The following is a 22,820-nucleotide window of genomic DNA, read 5'->3' on the forward strand; positions in this document are numbered from 1 at the left end:
CATTTTCCCATATTGTCCTCTGGAAGATTGCCTTGTACCAAGCCACCTCCATATTCAGCCTTAATCAAATGCTCAAACCCACATTTTACTAAATGCTGATGCTGAAAGTCCAGGTGGTACAAACCCCAAGGTCATCCATCCTTCCTTAAAGCAATCATCAAGTCATTAAGTAAATGCAGTTTGCCACCACAGGGTGCAGGCGGGATGTATTCTATTACTGTTATTCTAATAGCATAAATACAAAACCCAGTAATTTACCTGTAACAGAATGCAGGAGAGATGTATTTTATTACTGTTAATTTAAACTAGAGCATAAGATCCTTTCCTAAGCAGATTTATCCCCTCTGAGAGTCTAGGTCTTCTAAGGCAAATATTAGTCTATGGAATGGGAAGGTCACAAAGTGGAAGAGGGGTAGATATGGAAAGGCTTTGTGAAAAAAATGGAGTTCACACAGGGCTCTCATGCAGGAAGGATATCAGCTACACAGAAAGGCTTTATGACAGAATTTCTGAAGTGACAGATGTGTCAAGACAGTAGTAGTTTCTCAGGTCAGGTAAACCTACTGGAGCCAGTTTCAAAATACCTTGCTTAGATATAGCTATGCTTAAAGAAGTTTGAGTGACCTAGTGGCAAAATCTCAGCTTTAACTACCTGTTATTACCCCTCCTGCTAGACTTATCATCATTATGATTATGCTGATGTTATCACCATTAGTCTTCCATGCATACTGGAATTGGTATGCAGCAAACTACTACCTCCCCTGAGCCTCCTCAGACACAGACCTGAAGGACACCGCAGCACAGACGCAAAGGCAGTCTCTTTGACTGACTGCCCTCTGCTTCGATACTACACATATTGGCTCTCAGTCTGCGTGATCTTGATAGGCCAGCACATCCCCAGACATATGCCACTTCAGAAGTGACTACTTAGGTAGAGTCACCACTGAACTTCATGGAGTCATGAATACACATCTAGAAGTACTTGAAATCTCTAGGTTAATGGGAACTTGGATCTGTCAAGCTGAACTGAAGACAGAGCAGTGGCTCCTCATCTACTGATGAACTAGTAGCCACTTCTCATATCTAAAGTTATGATAGGGAATGTCATGAAATCTGTAGTGAAAACCTCCTAAATGACGATTTCATTTACAAATGGCTAAGCTTGTAAGGTGACATTCATCCCAGTGCCAAGAGACAAAAAGAAAAGACTGCATTAGTTAGGCACCAGATAAGTACAACACTAAGAGCTTAGCCTTCATATATGGAGGTTAATGTCAGGCTTAATGAATGTCCCTGAAAGATCAATGAAGAACATTCAAATTGAGTTCTTAAAAATATTAATAATAATGATCTAGGAAAAAGTAGAAATGAAAGGTCAGAATTCTAAATAATGTCATCAAGGAAGGAGATCAAGAGTAGCAGGAAGAAGCTGTTCAGTGATTACACATGCTGTTAGAGCCATTATCAGATGTGTTCCTGAAAGGGCAACTGTGATAGAGCTGTAAGCCGAACTAAATTTATGTTATTCTGTTAAATTATTCCCCTCTCCTCCATCTTATTTTTCAAAAATTAAACACTGTATTCTATGTGGAGCTGTGCCAGGAGTCTGCAAGGTTACGCTAAAGAGGTGAGAAGAGATGAAAGGTGTGCTCTGAAAGGGTAGATGTGCATAAGCAGTGGCAATTTTCTACTTGTAATGATGGTTTGCAGGCCCTATAAAATAACTAAAAAGGATGTCTGTTCTGAGACTTTATGACAGAATGATATAAATTTCTTTCTTACTACATCATGAAATTCTGTCTTCACTCTTGCAAGTACTGACTCACCTCTAATAATGACAAAGCGGGTGCTGAGGTCAGAGTACCTGACCCGACTGGAGGCTGATGTCTTTTCTATTTCTCAGTAAGAGTTTTAGGATATTTTTTAATTGGTACCTAGGTCTAATTTTAGTTACTGGCAATGAATTTTTCCATCACTTAACACAAGGAATATTTTCAAACATATACAATACATCTATTCTTACATAATTTTCAGTGTTGCAGAACTATTAAGATTGGTTAGAATCGGCACGCTTAAGGCTTGCCATAACTCCATCGTGTTCCAGTGTGGATCAAATCCAAGTGGGGTTTGTCACTATTTGTCTCCTTTCTCATGTCTCCTGGCCAAGGACCTTAAGTCAATAAAGAGCAATAGTCAGTAAGGGCCATACCCTGTTAGCAGTAGCAAAATGTCTTGCCTCTCTGTTGAACTTTTTCAGTGTGGCCTGAAACCTCAGATTCAAAGTTAACAGACTTCTAAGTCTGCCAGACTGTTCATGATGTGAGCTGTGACACACAGGTACACATTTTGAGTGCAGAATTGCCAGCAGGCAGGTGTGAGCTGAATACAGTCCCCTCTGCAGAGCAGCATAATGCAGAATCATGGGCCAGAAGCAAGAGGTGATGCTTGTAACTGGGAAGTCCCAGGAACACAATGAAGGGAGAGAATGAAGAGCCCAGAGATAGACATGCTGTCTCATGACCTTGTTCTGCAGTGTCTAGCAAGGAACAGTGGTGACAGCCGCTGAAGGCAGTGCTGTGGTACAGATAAGTGCCATTATTAGCTGGTAAAATATCCTTGTACTTATCCAATTTGTACAAAAGTAAAAATGTGCCTCTCCTTTGCATTGCTGAAGGAAAATACAGTGGCCTGTTCCCCTTAATGTCTACAGACTGATCTCCTGACTATCCTTGAAATTCCTCATGTGATAACGGTTATAGTTGGAAGGCAGCTCAATTTGTAGTGTTGTCTTTGCTGCTCCAATGAGCATCTCGTTTGGATAGTCCCAGGCATCAAGAACAGAGCACATGCAGATTTAGGCAAATGTACAAGACAGTGCTCCTACTGAGCAAAACTTCTCGTTCCAATCAGTCGTGAACTCAGTATCACAATTTGAAGACTGTTGGCAGTGAAGGATGCTGCTAATATAAACTGATTTCCATAAACTTCCCATCAAGCCTACAAATATGTCTTCCACTTTCATGGGCTTACTCCTCAGAAAACCTCCATGACATGACCTTCTGCTTCTGCCAGTGTGGTTGTGAGTCAGTGGATTGTCCGGGCACAAGCCAGGACCTCTGTGCTACAGTCGAAGGACACTTTCATGCAAGATACAGCTTGGCCTGCTGGCTACAGCACTTGGTAGCTCTCAGGTTTCTTGGAAGAACCTAGACCAACTCCAGCTATCTATCAGCCCAAACCTAGATCTAGACACCTCTTTCCCAAGAGCAGATGCTTCTGAAAATGTATAGCTAAGTGCCCAAGAAACTTGATACAGTTCTCCAGAAAGTGTTATCAAGTCTTTCAAAAGCTGAACGATGACTTTTTCTGAGGTTTTTTCCTAAAGTCAGAGCTAAAGATAACTGCCAGAGCACTTTATTTGAAGATAATATCATACATTTAAATGCAGAAAGAGAAGAATAGGTAACAGTCTAATAAAATTTCAGTGCCTATGGAGGCTAGAGGTTTGAAAAATAATGAGACTATATTGCTGTCTGTTATTTAAATGGTCTAGATCCTACCCTAGATCCCACCCTGGAACAAAAACTAAGGAAACAACACTGCTAATACAGTTTTACCTGATTACCGATTGAAATCTATATTAATCAAATATACTGCACTGGCTGTTAGATATGGGTCAACGGAACTTTCCCTCAGCAGCTGTATTTTAGTGTGAACCTAATGCATACTTTTTCTCTGCTTTATATAACACTGGCATGTCAATTATGTCAGAAGCCTTTTCACAATATCAGTTGTTGCGGATCTGCAGGAAGCAATTTGAAGCCTATTCCATTACACCTTTATTTTCTGCCTCAGTTGTATGCTCTTTCTATGCAGAAGTCCTCGCAGTGCTGGCAATAATGAGCAATGAGATGGGTGCACAAGACAAAAAGGCCAGTTTTCAGTGGCAATTTAGTACTGGGAAACCACTATATTTTCAGGAGATTGCTATCCCCCCCAAAAATCAGAAACAAGAGTATCTGGAGCAGCCTGTTAAGATTGCATCATTAACTCAAGGAATGTGTTACTATTCATTACATCAGCAGCAGATTCAAATGTCTCATATCCAGACCATAAGAAAGGAATTTAAATATATTCATTCTTATAGAAACATTTTGCAATTTATAAGGAAATATTTTTAAAGTTTAATAAGAGTTAGATTTTCATGTGTTTTTATAGAACCATAGCTAAATGGCTTAAGCTGATAGTATCTGACATTTAAACAGAGTATTTTTTATTTTCTGAAATGCAGATTAATAATAGTATATCAAGAATTATATAGCCAAACTGTGGTCATAGATCGATTACCTGGAGTACGTAAAATTTTCCAGGCCTTTCAGTCCAGAATACAGTTCCAGAAATGTGCCCAGAACACAGGAAGTTTTGCTGAAAAAGATTCACTCAGAAGGGGATTTTTTACTCTTCTGTATCAGCACAGGTAGCCTAGCAGATTGCTACAGGTCTTTCTTATAAACTCAGTGCTTCCGTTCATATAAGCTGCACCTGTTCTGTGAGGATTTACCAGCATACTACTACCTGCAAAGGGTTCTTTATGTAGACTCAGAATAGGGAGTCCTTTTTTTTTTTCTTCTTCTTTTTCTCATAGTTGCTCTTGTTCTTCCCAGTGATCCCCTGCCATTTTTTGCCTAATGAGTTGTAAAATCTAATCAATTGCAATAATTAAACCATACTGTGTGTGGAGTGATGCACAACTTTAATTACACAACAAAGTCCCAGATAAAAACTTGAGAATCTTATGGTAGAAGAAACCAAAATACTTTCCTTTGCTATAAATTTTTTCACCAAGAACAGACTCATGCTTATAGATGATGTGTATAGAACACTAAAAATTCCAGGCCTGCTATTCTGCAGATTTTATTCAAATAGCTGGCAGATTTCAGGCTTGTTTGTTACCAGAATATGAATGAATGGCTGGAACAAACAGATGGATGGTTTTTGTCAATAAAACACTCTGGGTGGCAACTCTGAACAGGAAAGTTTTGTATTCAAGACCTATAAAATGCATGGAGTTTTAGCATTTCACATCATGTAAGAGCGGGTGCTATACATTGACTCACCTCTTTTCCAGGATCTTTTGTATGCTGGTGAACATTTAGGCGTAAAATAAATCCCCTATGACTGACTGAAATGCCAGTGTTTCCTAATTAAAACCGGTTTGATGAGAATCAGGCAGATATGTTCTTACTATTTCATTTTTTAAGAACAATGCATGTCAAGTAATTTTGGCCTTGTATTGTACAGCTTTTTCCTATGCTGTTATTTACATTGTGATGCTGCCCCAACGATGAAGCAATCACTTTGACAGAAACTGCAAGCTCAATTCAGATCTGTGCCATGTTTATTTGTTCTATGAATTCTGAAAGTATAATTATGTTACTGAGTATGTTGGAGAACTCGAGCACGCATTAGTTATTTCACAGTAATTTCAGTGAAGTGGAGAACCGAGTATACTTTATTTAAGCTTCAAAATTTTTCACAGTGACATCTGATATAGGCAACTTTCTCAGTCTGAAAGACAGTTATTGCTCTCCAATAGTGTTGCCTCTGTCCTAGCTACAGGACCTCACAAATTTCATTTTTCAGCCCTGGCTGGGTGTTCAGTGTTATTGCCTTCATTCTTTACTAAGATTGGCTTCTTTTGCCAGTGTTTTAAAGGGATGTATAGCCCTTCTGAATAGGATAGATTAACCAGAGTGTGTTTTCTGAATGGGCCGTATGAAGGATGAGGACAGGTGGTCCACAACTCACTTGGCAAGAGAAATAAACGGATCTTATTCCTCCAATAAATATGTCTTAAAAAAATAAAAAGGCAGAAGCAGCACTGGCAGGGAGAGATACAAATCTGTTTGGAATACTTCAAAATAAGAAAAGGTGCGACCTGTTCTGTACTATTTTTAGCTGAAAAAGGGCAAAGATAGCACATAAGTACAAGATGACGCCAAATACAGACTCTCACACCACAAGCAATTTCAGTTTGTGCTCAGAGAGCTGAATTTGTGCTTAGTAACCCCTAGCTGAAACAGGCTTACTGCCATTTTTCTCAAAGTTAGAGCGAGGTGGCCTTTCCATCTCTGGAGCTGTTGTTACCACCGTGACCAATCTCTCCCCATATACTCCTCACCCCTGCATTCTGCTGAGCTGCACTTCACTCATCTTGGGTATTACAGCGATTTTGTCAGACTTAGCATGTCCTTGGAAGTACACCAGACATCCACCAAACGGATTTAATAGTACCTTTTCTGAGAAATGAGAGCAAATGCTTTTATGAATGAGCTTAAACTGAGCTTTAAAACAGAAAAAAAAAAACCAAAACTGTATTTCTAATAGAAACCTGGATTTACTTAGGACTTCTAACCAAAACAATATATTTTTCCCAAGTAAAGCGTTATAACAATTTTTGCATCTACTTTAAGACTTCGCACACTATCTCAAAGCTGCTCATAATCCTTTGAGTGTAAATAACTAAACTTTGTAGTAAAACCATTAGGTTCTCTGATAGATTCATTTCTTTTCTCATAATATTGGTTCTGTAAATGAGAATGAGCAGCTATTCCAAGCAAAATGGAAGTCTGTGAGGTACAGAAGTGCCTGAACTTTATCAAAATGAATGACAAAATACTTCAGAAAGCCTATCTCCTGAGACAGAAATTGAAACATTATGTGTAGGAAGCATTCATCTACTTACACGTTAATCATGATGAGAAGTGGTTTCACCTGCATACTACTGCTTACTTTTTAACATCTTGCTCTCAACCTAATTCAGGGTCAATACCTTCAAGTCTTGTACCTGAAATTTGTCTAGACCTGTCAGTTCGACAAGACTAATCTGCTGAAAAATGCTTCTTGTTTGTTTTCCTTAACTTTGGCTTTTGGCTCATAAATCTACACATGGCTAGGAAGGTGTGCGCTATGTAGTACTAAATTGACTGCTTACACACAGTATTTCCCAATCACTTCTCTGCACTGTATAAAGTTTTATATAATTACACTTAATGCAGAAAATTAATAATGTTCAACACATTAGCAGGAACTTTATATCCTTCATTTGGTAACTTCCAATAGGAAATACCACCTCCCATTGCAATTTAAAAATGGTGAGTCATGGCTTGCTTTCTGAAATGAATTGGCTTACTCCAGGCAGTAAAACCATCAGGTTTTGACCATGTCTAAGATGATTCTAATGTTTTCTGTCTTTGCAAAAATCAAAATATTAAAACAAAATAATGAATGCAGCAGCCAAAGCAGCTTCCACTGCTTTCCGAGTTTATTTTGCACACGTACACTCGAAAGGATTTAAGCAACCCCTGACAAACATACTTGTATCAGTCTAACCAAAGCACTGTTTATTTTGTTTTACAGATTTTGGCCATTGTGTCCATTCTGTTCATCGTACTGTCCACTATTGCTTTGTCTCTTAACACACTGCCAGAGCTTCAAGAAATAGATGAATTTGGGCAGCCAAATGACAACCCTCAGCTAGCACACGTTGAAGCTGTGTGTATTGCTTGGTTTACCATGGAGTACCTTTTGCGGTTTCTGTCCTCACCAAATAAGTGGAAGTTCTTCAAAGGCCCGTTAAACGTCATTGACTTACTGGCTATCTTGCCGTACTATGTCACCATTTTCCTCACTGAGTCCAATAAAAGTGTCCTGCAGTTCCAAAATGTCAGACGTGTGGTTCAGATATTTCGTATTATGAGGATCCTACGAATTCTTAAGCTCGCCAGACATTCAACAGGCCTTCAGTCTTTAGGTTTTACACTCAGGCGGAGTTACAATGAATTGGGCTTGTTGATACTGTTCTTAGCCATGGGAATAATGATCTTTTCGAGTCTTGTGTTCTTTGCTGAAAAGGATGAGGATGCTACAAAATTTACCAGTATCCCTGCCTCATTCTGGTGGGCAACAATCACAATGACTACTGTAGGATACGGTGACATTTACCCTAAGACGTTACTAGGTAAAATAGTTGGAGGACTTTGCTGTATCGCTGGAGTGTTGGTCATAGCTCTGCCCATACCAATTATTGTGAACAATTTCTCAGAGTTTTATAAGGAACAGAAAAGACAGGAGAAGGCAATTAAGAGGAGAGAAGCACTTGAGAGAGCTAAAAGAAATGGCAGTATCGTCTCCATGAACCTGAAAGATGCCTTTGCTCGCAGTATGGAAATGATAGATGTAGCAGTAGATTCGGGAAAGCCTGGAGAAGCAGCCAATCCAAAGGAGACACCTGACGACAACCACCTGTCCCCAAGTCGGTGGAAATGGGCCAGAAGGACAATGTCTGAAACAAGCTCAAACAAGTCTTATGAGAACAAATACCAAGAAGTTAGTCAACAAGACTCCCACGAGCAATTAAACAACGCCGCAGCATCCTCCAGCCCTCAGCACCTCAGTGCCCAAAAACTGGAGATGTTGTATAATGAAATTACTAAAACTCAATCTCAGCCTAATCTTAATGCTGGTTACCAAGACCAGTCAGCAAAGCCACCTGTGTATGAAGAAGAAATAGAAATGGAAGAAGTTACAGGCCAGAGAGATTCGTTGCCAACCGGACCTACGGACATCGTAACAGACATGAGAAGCACATCCAGTATCGACAGTTTTGCCAGTTGTGCGACTGACTTCACGGAAACAGAGAGGTCTCCAAGGTCTCCCCTTTCTCTGTTTCCTGGCTCTCACTTGCAAATGAGGTTTCCAACTGATTCTGTTAACCTGGAAGACAACCAAAGAGTAAGGAGTTCTCAGTTTGCACCATTCACAAAAGACAGAATGTTTTCTCCAACCGATGTCACCTTTGACTATAATCCAGTCGAGAGAGCTGTTATCAGTGATGGCAGTGGATCCCAAACTGTTTTGCACGGTCATTTGCATTTTGACACTGCCATGGAGAGCCCCAAAAGTTCCCTGAAAGGTAGCAACCCATTAAAATCTCGATCCCTTAAAGTTAATTTTAAAGACAATAGAGGTAGTGCTCCACAAACTCCACCGAGCACCACAAGGCCACTGCCAGTAATGGCAGGAGCAGACTTCACACAGGCCACCCCTCAGCACATCAGCACCATTCTCCTAGAAGAAAATTCACCCCAAGGTGAACGACCTTTACTTGGTGCTGATGCATCAGCACTTTGTCAGGGACCTGTTAAAAAGTCATCCCCTCTCTTTCCCAAACAAAAGGTTTTCAGTTTCCCTTCAAAAGAGAGAAGGAGCTTCACTGAAATAGACACTGGAGAAGAAGAAGAGTTTATGGAGTTACGTGGTATAAAACATGAAAAGCAACTGGATATCAAGACAAATTGCTGTGGGGATAAAGACAGTGATGGCTCCCATTTAACGGAGGAGCCACAGGTCAGCTCTTCACCCAAAAGCATGAGCCACAACTGTACCCAAGACATTTACCATGCTGTGGGTGAGGTAAAGAAAGACAGTAACCAAGAAGGTCACAAAATGGAAAACCATTTGTTTGCCCCAGAAATTCATTCAAGCCCAGGAGAAACTGGTTACTGTCCCACACGCGAAACTAGCATGTGACTAGATACAAAAGCAATAAAAATACCTTTTCTTAAAACACAGTTAGTAATGCCTATGAACTAAAACATGGAAAGCCTCAAAAAAAAGTGCATAAAATGTTATTTTTGCATGGCATGAAGAGTTGTTTAGTTTAAATACTGTTTAATTTAAAAAAAAAAAAGACTGCTTTTTGTAAGAAACGAAAAAAAACAGGAAAAAAATGATTCAAGAACAGTGAATAAAATAAAGAGAGCTCTGTTAGGAGCCAGTGTTCTGCAACATCTGACATTTTTGATCCTTTCACTTATGATTGTAGACAGATTTTGAACTCTTTTAACTTTTTTTGTTCTCTTGGTTACAATGAATTTTAGAATTTGCACATGAAAGGATGAAATGTCAATGCATGCATTCATAAAGATGTGAAACAAGGTGCTTCGAGCTTGCAAAATGCATATATTTGTAAATAGTTTGGGGTTGGGGGGAAAGCTACTGTTAACAAGGATTTATGGAAAAAGCATTTCCTAGGACACAGGTACTTCCTTCACAGCGTGCTGCCTGGAGGTGTTGTACAGACTTATGTTGCAAAATTGCAACTTCTACTTAAAGCATCTCACGTATCTTGCTTTCTGTTAAAAAGCTCATGGTATATCTGTTACTTAAGGACTACAGTATTTTAGTTTTTCTGTGCTGTAAATCATGATGGGTTTTTTTAATTCGCATAACTTTAAGGTATTGCATTTGTCAGTTTAATTAATGATCCTGTGAAGAAAAGCAAAGATTTAATGACCAGAACTTGAAGCACTTGATATTTTTATAGAAAACTGCCAACATTTCATAACTAAGAAAAAAAAAGTTCCATTTGAAAAGGAAAAAACATAGTTATTTCTGTGGCAATAAATAGTGCCAAATGGCTATACAGACCTATCCAAAAGTTCTCAATCTCTTACAGTATTTCTTCTAACTTGGTATTACAAAAAAAATATTACCCACATTCTTTTTTTTCTTTGATTAAACAATATCTGCTTCTACATGACCTCTGAGCTCTCCTTCCCTTCTCTTTACGTGCAGTGCCCATACTTCAGTAACGGCAATGTTGTTGAAGCCGTTATGGTGTAAGGACATAAGAGACAAGCTTTGTAGGGGGAAATAGTACCTTTTATTATCACAAATAATACAGCTGGAAAAAACAGGCTTCAAGTATATGTGACTTGCTGCAGGTCTTCCATGCCCCAAAGCTTGTGTTTTTCAGTTCAGTCATTCGGACTGACAGAAGGTATCACCTGACTCACCAGCTTTGCCTCAACCCATCCTCCCATGGCTGTTCAAAAGCGAGTATAGGTTTTCCTCTATACTTAAAACATGCATCCTGCCAAAGCATCTTTAGTTTCTCTGATATTCTCCAGCTTTGTAAAAGAAAGATGCTGAACCAAAGCCTTCATTACAAATAATCCATCTAACCATTGTCTGAAAAAAACTATTATTTTTTTAAACAGCTTCCTATGCTATAATATAAAAAAGCCTATAGATCGCTTTAATTCCCTAAATCATAAAAAGTTTATTCAGTTCGTTAATCCTAATCATAAGCAAAAGTACACTGCTACACAGGCATGTCCTACAAAATGTTATTTATTATTTTTTTTAGGAAAACAGACTACAAGTATTTTTTTACTGTCCTCTGATTTTCTGCTGAAATTGGATGCTCTCTTGCAACAGTTTTGTAAGAGCAGCAGCAGTCCAGCCTCAGAGCTAATAGCCAGAGGGTCCAGCCATTAAAAGTCTGAGGTGTTTAGAAATTCTAGCATCAGTTCCCTGCTGCTCCACGGGCTTGTTGCCGGAGATTGGGCCTCACACTTCCCCATGCACAGAAGGGAGCGGATGCTTCTTCCAGGTCAGTGCTGTAACAGCAAGGGTTGCAAAGACACTGAGATGGCAAGAATGGAAGCCTTAAAAGCACTTTAGACCAATAAAAATGTGGTTTGTAACAGCAGGCTTCTACTTCCCGTAGTGGACCTGGGTTAATTTTTACTTCTGTGTCATTTTCTGTTGCTTAAACAAGTAAAAGTCTGGCATTTAATGCATGTAATGTAAAAGAGCAAGCATTTTTGTTGCAACATTGCCCTCTGCTTGAAATGGCTGGGCTGATGCCACAGACCTCGCTCAAGCCTGGCTCATGATAAAGAGGCAAGTTTGAAAAGCCCCAAAACATGGATACTGGTGGCTGAGCCACACAATGAGCACAGCACAATCCTTCAGTTAAAAAAAAAAAAAATAATCTATATTTCTATAAGATTTCTGATTTCCATAAAAGATAACATTGAGTTGTCTCTTCAGCCATTTAAGAAACTGGGAGTATAATGTTATTTTTTTCAAACAATGTCTGGTCATTAATTCTCAAAATAAAAATTAATTTTTTTGTCCTTAGTTGCAGTTCATTGCAACTTGTTGCTACATTCAGTTTTACCTATTTATATGGCATTCTGCTTAACCTTTTTCAATCATGTTGCGTCTCACTGTTCCAAAACTTAGCTTTTGAGTATTTTACAGTCATTAATCTTCTATATTTTTTTTCTTCCTATATATTTTCAGTGACTAAAACTAAATGCCAGTCAATTTTTATATGCCTGAAGTGTTGGTCTGTATTTTCTATGTGCAGTTTTATGAAATCACATGGGCCTGTTCGATCTGCCTTTACATCCTAGTGAACTAATGAAGACCAAATTAAGTCCAAATGGGATCTGATCCCATGCTCTGGATCCACAGAAAAATCCCATTCAAGATAATGATGTTGTTCTGGCAAGACTGAGGTCTGTGTTGTGTTCCTACCGTGTGCTTTTTCTCCCAGGTGACCCTTGCACTTTGGAAAAGTCCCCTTAGATCTGTGCCACTTGGTGGAAAGGGAGGAGCCTAGCCGCAGGGAACGTATTGCAGGAGCAGAGATTTGATTCCTTAAGCTCTCCTGAGCTAAACTTTATGGGAACCTGATTCTGTCCTATTAAAATCACTAATTGAATAGCCTCAATCCTTGTGTGGATGAATTTTCCCTGAAATCAATGGGATTCTGATGGAAAAAGGGACTGACTGAAATATAAGTAAGGACAGCAAGAGCCTCTCTCTCTTGATTAAAATCAATAGGAGCTTTAACTGAATAAATCAGATGAGAAGACCAGGCCCTTATTGACTGCCGTATTTTAAATGTTTTCAGAGAAGAACATTTATTTTGAAATTGTACAAGCAAAGGAAATGCAATTCTCTTTACTAACAGATGTTGTATTTTTTTGAAATCTTGGAAGCAAAAGGATCAAGCTTTAGAAGTGCTTTTGGTATAATTCCATTATATACTTTTGACTATGCTGAATAATTTCCAGAAGGACAGGTTTAGACTTTTTGTTTTTTCCAGTCTTAACTGCATACACAGGATCCACTCCTGAATATCTAGCTCATGTGTAATTCCTGATCAAAACATTTACTTGAGCAGTTGCAAGTCTGGACCTGGCTTTCATTCCAGTGCAGCACGTGTAAGAAGTGCAGTCCAGGATCACTTCATTCATCATGAATTGCTATGTAGCAAATTATGCAAAATTGCCTGAGTATATTTTTCTGTTTTTCTAAAACTTTGAAGCCATTTCAGACTTACTACCCATTCACCACAGTAAGGGGAGGGTTATTTCTGAGTTCTGGAGTCAGTCTCCAACGGTTGTGGAATTTCAAAACAACTTAAAGAGTCTTAAGATGAAGTTACTCCCCTGTGCGCCTGAGAGGGGTCTGACTCTTCGTATCACTGGAAAATGAAGATTGTTCAGGGAGATAGCTTTGCAATCAATCTATTTTTTATATTTTATACTAACTGCAGAATCCTGAATCGAAGTTTTATTTCATTTTCAATAATGAAACCAAATGTGCACGTTTAAAAGATATTCACAGAGTAATCAGAACAATTTTTGAGTAAATAGTCACATTAATCCAAATCTGGGTGGGTGGGGGAAATAATAGATCGCACAAACTGCAAAGGAAGTTCATACAGGAAAGCTGTTTACAGGGGAAGCATATAACGTAAAGAATGTAACATGGTGTAGGAAGTTATTGCACTACAGAATTTATATAAAACACACTTTTTTAAATGAAAACACAAAAGGCCTTTTAATACTTCATTGTATAGAACATAGGAGCCTCTGTGCTAATGCAGCAATCTAATGCACTCTGTCCTCGCTTAAAAATTGGTCTCAAAATTCAAACATTAGTGATGTTAGAGAGGTGATGTCTGATCTAACACTAGAGCAACTGACTTGAAGAGCGTTTTAGCACAATATTACATAATCAAAAGTGGGTACAGAAAATTGTATTTTTGACTATAGTACACAAATCAAAATCGCAATTGGCTTCTTGAGTCTTTTCCTAACAGGTAGCACTGGGCAACATATTTTTATTCCTTGAAAAACAACTAGTTCTTTTGAAAGTAGGTCTCTTCCCCAAAGTGTACACTGAGCTCTGTTTCTTTAGGTCTATTTGAAACAAAGTTTACCTTCAGATTATTTAATTAACTCCTTCAACCTCATTGCTAAACCACAGTCCGGTACAGAAGTCAGGGTTTTTTTTCAAGCCCTATTGCAAATACAGTCAGCCTGGTAGAAATGTCCAGGGCCTACCTGACTGGTTTTTTCATTCATATATTTTTTGTATCACTTGGATAGAGAATAAAGTTTAACAGTTTGATTATGCAAAAAATATTTTAAAAGCAAAAAAAATGCAAGAAATACGTTTTTTTCAAAGTAGCCAGCACAGATCAAGCAAGAAATGGCAAGTACAGCAGAAGGGGAAGAAAGGCAGAAAATTGTAAGTAAACAAGGCATGTTTTAATATAGTACATAAACAAGAGATATAATAAAACATATATAAAATAGTCCTTCACACTTAATGAGGTAAAAATGTCAAGAGCAAAAGACTTAATTCCAGTCCTACCTCATCTTAATTTTTATCCTAGATGTTATTACCCACTTGCCTGCTACATGAACATCTGATCCACAATCGTTTTTCAGAAGACTTTCCTGAAAAAGAAGATACTATGTGTTCTTACCTGTGTTGATCTTTGGATCTCTTCATACTGCCCTTCAAACATCAACCTTCTTTTCTTCTTGGGAGCAGTTAGAACACAACCCACCAAACACCCAAAGGTGTGTCTTTTTTATCAGGAAAGCATTTTGGTAGACTGGTGCAAATGGCCAGATGGACTCTATTGCCTTTGAACCAAGGAGCAAGAAGAACTGAGCGTCATTTCTCTCTGTTATTGCTGCAGCTGTACCATCTCACAGCTTCACACGTTTTCTAGTTTTAAAATGTTCTCACTCCATTGTCCCCCTCAACCTGCAAGATGTTTCAGTGCATTTGTTCAGTGCTTTTGCAAGAGCTTTTGTAAAAGCAGTTGACTGCTAAATGCCATTAAGCGAGCCGTCGGTGTAAGCGTGAATATTTGTCTCATGTCCAATGCCTTTTTATTACTTAGTGGTACTCAGTTTAAACTCCAGCTGAAATGCTTTCGTGTTCTAAAACAGATCAGGTGTTCTGGGAGCCAAATCCTTCACGGCTACACTACTGGTTTCCTTAATGAAGAAAGCTTAGGTGACCGGCAGGCAGAGACAAAATTCTTTGCATCATGTGATGGTTTCTTGTTCAGTAATCATACACCATGTGGCATCTGCAGGTGGGGTTACATACTTGTCTTTGTATTTGTTCTGTTGCAGGTTTAAATAATATTTCTTTGAAATGTTGTGTTATGATATTTAAGAAGTATTATCCTTTAGTGCAATGGAGATTTCTTCCAAAACAGCAGTGATACTTCATAGTCCTATGTAATCACTGATTGCTATTTTTCTTTTATGACAACTAACACAGATCCAGATGGATCCCATTGTGGAACAAGGAAATAGGACACAAATATTATTGCTCTTTTTAATTAAAAGTAGCTAAAGAACATGCTATTAGCTAACATTTAATTCAAAAAGATAAGATTATCCTAATTATACCTATGAACCAAAGAGAACGGTGATATTACCTTAGACGTTGACTGTAGTCCTGTAGCTAATGTAAACCCTGAATCTAAGAGCAGTCTGGGTAATTAATTTCATTAGAGTAATTTTTTACCTCAAATAAGTATTTAAATACATATTTAACATCAGCGGGAATGAGGTACACTTCTAAATCTGGAAGTCTATGGCTATGTTTACACTGGTATCTTAGTGGAAATCAGAACAGCTCTCTTGATGTGCATCTCTCAGATATCCACGCTTCTCGTGCTTTGGTTCACATCACAGAGCAATCTTGGACCATCCCAACTAGATTACTTTTAGATAAAGTTGAAGCAGAAAACTTGTTCCATGAGCTGCAACCACTACAAAGCACTCAGGCCTTCGTACCAGACTAGAGTAGTCCAAAATAGGACCCCTGATACACATAGTGTAAATTGTCAGCACAAAGTGTTTTCCTCAACAAATCTGCTTCTATTGTGTTGTATCACTTGCTAATGTAGATATAGACTATCTCTACCATGGTTATTACCTCCAGTCCATGTAGTCTTGGCTAAATCTCTTACTCAAGCAAATTTTGCCATTGTCATCAGTGGTATTGCATAAAAAGAGCAATATATAGCCAAAAATAAAATTGTCCCCAGTGTGTTCTCCAGCTTAACCCAAGTGGAATCATCTAAACAATAAATTTGTGATAACCCTTGGATAGTTGTGGTTTGCAGTTTGGACCACACTCTTAAATACTACATATTTCTATAGTCAATGTACTGTAAAGGTGGTGTTACATTTGATTAAGACAATACAGACAGCACTAAATCAACTCTCACTCCAAAATAGTTTGGTAAGTGGAATGATTAACTGACTGCAAGTAGCCCTATTTCACTTAACAGTAACTGTTAGTTTATGCTGGTAAAAGCAAATGGCTGTGCAAATGGCTTAGCAGTGATGGAGAATCAGAAGTCCAGCTTGAGTATTTTGTGCCGATCTACTACGTCTAGATATCTTTCCATTTTGATCACCAGTTGAAATTTATAAAAATTGGGGGCTAGCAGGGTTTTGATCATGTGCTTATTTGCTGTGATGTCTAGGACATATCTTGTAAAAGGTGATGTGAAAAACAAAAAAAGCCTATTCCTTATCTTACTTTTTTTTTAACGATTTCGAGGTGAAGGATGTATGTCTTATACTGATATTTTTGCTCTAAGTTTTGCTCAGATAGCATCTCTCAGTGGAAGTTCAGAATACGAAACATTTATGCCTGTTCTTGAAGTCCTTAAGCAGAACACCAATGGGAATTCTGCCTGTATAGACCTGAAGGATGGAGCAATATATTGTAGCTTTTGGCAAAATAAACAGTTTCTAACACATATTACAAAATGAAAAAAAGAAAAAAACACTGTTGGGGACAATCATGGGTACTTCTGCTAGGATGCAGAGTTCTGGATTTATACCTCTAAATTTTCAAAGAGTTATGCAGAGTTTTACCTATATAGCTCTTTCAAAAGTCAAACGAGCCATGCTGACAAGCTGAAACATGGAGGGATTAGTGTACAAAGAACCTGAGAGTTGAATACATAGCCTGTTGCTTTAAGATCACTGTAAATATCAACTAAAAATATGTACTAATTCATGTTTATAAGTTACTACTGTGTTAGTTTCATAGATACAGTAGCATGACTATTATTAGTTTTATTGAGTTTAATGAACTTTACTTTGTATTCCTCTGTGAATGCTCTGAATGCTGCAAACAAAAAAAAAAGCACAACAGTATTTTTTCAAGTTCTCTTGGCGCGATAGCAGTGTCTTCACTATTGTTCAATTTTATAGAATTAGCAACATTTCATCATAAATTGCTATATTAACATATCTTTCTTTAAAAGAACTGTCACTAGGAGATAAAAGCATATGTGATAAGTCTTGTCTAATCTCATTCATCTGCCTTTACAAAATGCCCCAGACATTTTGTGGGAGAATATGCTGCTTTTGCCTCATGCATTGTTTGTATTTGGGGGTGGGGCTGGGGAATAATAGGGCATTTTGCAATGGTAATTGCATCAAACATGCTTTTTTTCATTATTATTGTATTTGTTAGAAACATTTTGATTTTCTTTTTGCAGATAAGACTGTTTGACAATAGCTTTATTTTTTCAGCTAACCATCTGATTCCATTAGACTAATAACTTCTCACATTTAGTGGTATTCGTATCAATGTCTCCATATCAGCTGCATTTTAACTTCATAAAAAAGGAAATGTGATTATTTTTTTTGTCATACTAGATTTTGCTGATCAACTAAATATTTCTGCACCAATCTACATATTAATATGCATGTTGTAGTCTGTACAATTGTTCAACATCAAAATATCTGTTTAATTTATGTCAAATGTCTGTAAAATAAATGCATTGTTCTCCATTTCAGTCTGATAGAATAAGCAGGATAGTAAATAAATGTGTAAATGAATCATCTGTGTCTCATTTCAGTTCTCTGCATGAAACCACTTTACATTGAACATTGCATATATACCAAAACAATAATCCATAGTGTCTTTAGATTTCATTACTTGACAATATTATACAGGGATCTCTGGCAGACAGTGTGTACAGAAATAAATCATTTGGCTATGCAAATAAAGTCAGAATTCTTTTTTTTTTTAAAGAAATATAGTGCTTGTAAGCCTTTTTTTCCCCCTCTCTGTTCAGCATTACTGCTAATTACTACTCACACTGTCATAGACACAAGACCTCAAATGACTTTACAAGAGTGAGTAAAGTTATGCCCTGCAGGATGGAAAGCAGAAGCATGGAAAGATGTAGCAGCCTTTTTTTTGATAGCCAAGCCTAGGTACCTCAGCCTAATATTCGGAGGTGGTGGATAAACCAATTTCTTGTTCAAATTGCTAGCAAGCAACAACCTAGCTTGGACCCCAGCACCTTTTTGCCTGAAGTGAACCGATTTTTTATAGCCCTAAAACTGTGAGAGAAAGTATAAGTTGTACTGGGAATTATTTTTCTCCTTCAAGATGAGTCATGGAAATTAATTTTTTTACAGGCAAAGTTTTGCTGCAAATGCAGCTGTAATAGAGCATCTCTAACATTCAGAAAATAAGGAATACGATTTCCGCATCTTCAAAATAGAAAGCTGTTTTTTAATTTCTACATCTGAACGGTATTACAATGAAATAAAAATAGAGGAACAAACTGAGCCCTTTGGTGGGCATGCTGATTATAGTTACAAATTGTGAGAGAGCTTAGAGGCACATTTTAGCTTCCCACCACCATTGTGCTATACATACCTCAAGACACTGTTCACTTCACTGCAGAACTTCTCCCCTTTCAGCTTTTAATCTAAGGCTTCCCTCTCTGCATGTGTAGCACTGTACATAAATCTAAATTTGTTCCATCTTCCTGTTCTACCTCAAACACATTCCCCACCTCCTCTTTCCTTAAAAACAAAACCCACATCCTTCTGAATGCTTCTCTCAGTCTCTTCTTCTTGGCATTGATCTGAATAATTGCATTTGAGAGAAAGGATTTTGAGTTTTATGTATTATTCGATATCCAAGCAGTCTGCATCCCACACATCTATCCATGGTACCTGAAATATCTCCAAAACTGCAGTTCTAGGTGCACATTCCAGCTGCCCCATGGTTCCACCCTGTGACAAGACTTGGGCCTCCTGTAAGTCCTCTGACCTTCCAAATTTTGGCTGCACAGAAAAGAGACTAAGCCACACAGGAGAAAGAGAGCGGGAGTGCTTTCCAATAATTGCTAAGTCTGGACAGTCAAGGGACCAGGATACACCACCATAGTTCAGACACAGCTAAAAATCTACTCGATCATGCTGTGAGATTAGGAGATCTTTCTATTCTAGCTATGTCATCTTTTCCCATCTTTTCCTCTCCCTCTATTCTTTCTTTTTCTTTCAAAAAAAATCTAGCACCTCAGCATCTTGTCCCAACTCCATAACAGCCTAAGAAAAGAATGGACTTGATGCTAGAAAGAAAATAAAATACAGAAAACCTCCACTATTTTATTGGTGCAATCTGACCTGCGGCTGAACACAAAGGCAGCTAGAAAGCAGGCAAACTATTTTATGCAAAGCTGCAAATGTGATCTGTGGTCAGGATTAGGTCCTAAAGAAAGAAATACTCCTGGCAGACCAGGAATAGAGCAGGTCATAGAGATCATACTGACAAATTACTGAGATGCCAGTAGGTCAGCATAAAAGTACCCCTCTCTGATCTATTCAGAGGAAAACTTCAAGCATCTCTAATACAAATATTAGGAAAGAAAACAACTTAAACAGACATGAAATCATTATGTTAAACCTTAATTTGCTGTATAAACTTAAATCACGTTTCTGCTGACTCTCTGCATGCAAATTTTCATTGAGTGTAGAAAAAACTAAATCAAAAGTTGAGTAAAACTTGTTCACACCATTTTTTGGTCTCCAGAAACCCATGTCCATTCTTGTATCTTAAAGAAAGATAGAAACTGGGGGAAAATATTAGACTCTATTGTATTATGTAGCGAGTTGGGTGTTTTTTAAGGGTTTCAGAGTACCTCACAGACCACAGATCTCAATTCCATCCACAGGCAAATGGTGAAAGTGTCTACAAAAAAATTTACTACTTACCTGTGATGACAGCAAGTCAGTTTCCAGGCCCTGGTCTTCTGAAAAGAGTTTGCATACTTAACCCTCTAAATAGAGCTTTCACCAAGTGAAATGTCAATTTTTAATAGATACATTCAAGACTGGTTGTTAATAGAGCTGACTCATTTTTAGACTGTCAGCCAATAAACTCTCCCCCAGTAAAATAACTCAAATTACCTTTCAAACAGCACTTTTAGTATTTACAAGTTTTCATCCAAGCACTGAAATACCAGCAGACTTAATCTACAGGCACCACAGAATCCACAACTGGAATTACCTTCGTAAATAAGCACTGAATTTTCAAATCAGTTTCATGTAAGTAAGCAGCCACCTTTCAATATTTCAGCACTATTTTCTCCACAGTTGTACACTGAAATGATACCAGCATTGCAAAATGTAAAGTTACTTTCTTTTCATCAGTTCGTGATGAAAACACTAATCAAAATCATAACTGTATCTTGCAAGAAACACAGAGGTTTCGACTCATATTTTTGTTCTGCACTAGAACAAAAAATGGAACCTTTGACATTAGCACTGAAAGCCCATAGATCAGGCATCAAAGGATATCCTCCAGTAATGCCCCTCCTCTAAGGGCTTACCTGGCTGTTGGCTGGGGTTGGAAGGGACCGAACCTATTCTTTTGTCCTCATGGATTATCTAGGGGGATATATAAGGCACTTAGGTCTTATAACTAGAAATCTGCAACATAGTGCCTCAACCAGAGGGAAGAACATCCTGACCTCCAGCACAGACCTGTCATTTGGGCATTTTCCAATGCTTGCTTTCAAAACCAGACTGAATTCTACTCAGTCCTTCCAAAGCCATCATTTACAGATAACCAACATTATACAAGAAGCCCTGATTGACTTGAAATCAAATCATAATGACTCGGTATCTATGAAAAATCTAGCTGCGTTATCCACACCAGGACTTTTTATATTTTGTCATTATGTGTTAATAAAATCCTACCACTGAACAAGGCACTGTGAGCCAATGAAGATTGAGAACCTGCTTTAATGGAAGTTTTGAGTATCTAAATGATTCAAAGTTGACCTCTACATTTACAAAATTATTTCTTTTCAGCTTTTTTGGGAAAAAGTACTGCACAAACATACTGCCCGTGAAAACATAAAACAATGGCATTACTGGCTCATGGCAACTAATTTATCAGAGGACTTTCACTTTTTAGACACTCAAAGTTACTGATGCTTGATAGAGTGAAAAATAGACACTATTAATCAGATTATGAGAAAAAATAGTCTGCAGTTTTGTTGGCCAACAACTTCAGAGGGCCCAGAGGGAACAAGAGTTTACTCAAAGCTGCTAACTTGGCTTAAAACTACAAACTGACTTTGTCTCAATGAGGATTTTATATGGTATTAGTTGCTACAGATGAACTAAGAAGTAGTTAAACGTATATTTGCTTCTCCCTAACAAAGACACAATCACAGGAGCAAGGCCAGAGACACAAAAATATTTGTTAATCACCAATGTGCCTTCAAATGCATTAATCTGTATCTTAAAAAGCATTTAACCATGTTGAAGTGCAATAACTATAAAATACATCTTATTTGCAGAAAGTAAAGACAAACCAAACATGAACAGCACCAAAAGGAATAAATTTTTAAATTAAAGCATGATTTGTTTTGTTATTTCTCACTCTTCATCCTCATGTTTTCTACAGATTATCATCCTTCCCACTCTGGAAATCAGCACATCAACAATTTATTGCTACTCTCTGCTAAATTACCACCTAGGTATTCCTACTGCAAAAAAAGAAAAAAATCAGGTTGAATTATGTTATCACTCACTGTTATTTAAATTACTAACAAAACTATTGTTTTACTTCACAAAAGAAATCTATTTTTATGATTTGCTCTCTTATGTTGAAGTTTTCAAATAGCAATTTGCAGTTATTCTTCATAGTCTCTTCCGTGTCAATTTTTTTCTACTAGATGGCGAGAGATGAGCTGTTGACCATGAAGTATCAGCACAGTATTCATATCCATGCTATCGAAGTTTAAAAAAGCTTCTTAAAAGATTATTACAACTTAGTGCATTCATTAAGGAAAAAGATTCAAAGTGAACTTTACTCCAATTAAACTCTGGATAATCCCCAGTGAAAAGAGCCATTATGAATGCCTCAACTGCAGGAAATGTTTCTACGTTACTAAACACTAAGGCATCCAAATACAAAACATAGATCCATAAAGAAGTAGAATTCATTAGCTCAGCCACTCAAGGAACTGCCTGAATTTACTACCTTTTCCATTTTAACATTTTAGTGGTTTTGGTTTAATGATTTCATTAAAATATATGAAGGTCAACCGTATCCTGGGCTGCATCCAATGAAGAGTGGCCAGCAGTTCGAGGGAGGTGATTCTGCCCCTCTACTCCGCTCCTGTGAGACCCCACCTGGAATACTGCATTCAGCTCTGGAGTCCCCAACACAAGAAGGACATGGAGCTACTGGAGCGGGTCCAGAGGAGGGCCACAAAGACGATCCAAGGGCTGGAGCACCTCTCCTATGAAGACAGGCTGAGAGCGTTGGGGCTGTTCAGCCTGGAGAAGAGAAGGCTC

The 22,820-nt window shown here is 38.0% G+C and overlaps 1 protein-coding gene across 1 annotated transcript in view; it reads left to right on the plus strand.

Annotated features, from left to right (window-relative positions):
• The window catches only part of KCNB2 (potassium voltage-gated channel subfamily B member 2), a 184,576-nt gene extending 174,985 nt beyond the window's left edge, over positions 1-9,591 (plus strand). The window contains exon 2 of the mRNA XM_086609399.1: positions 7,420-9,591. Within this exon, the coding sequence (XP_086465525.1) occupies positions 7,420-9,591 (2,172 nt within the window). The remainder of the gene's footprint in view (positions 1-7,419) is intronic.
• Positions 9,592-22,820: the final 13,229 nt, after the last annotated feature.

The sequence above is a fragment of the Tauraco erythrolophus genome, chromosome 3 (assembly GCF_009769465.1).
Source record: "Tauraco erythrolophus isolate bTauEry1 chromosome 3, bTauEry1.pri, whole genome shotgun sequence".
NCBI classification, from domain to species: Eukaryota; Metazoa; Chordata; class Aves; order Musophagiformes; family Musophagidae; genus Tauraco; species Tauraco erythrolophus.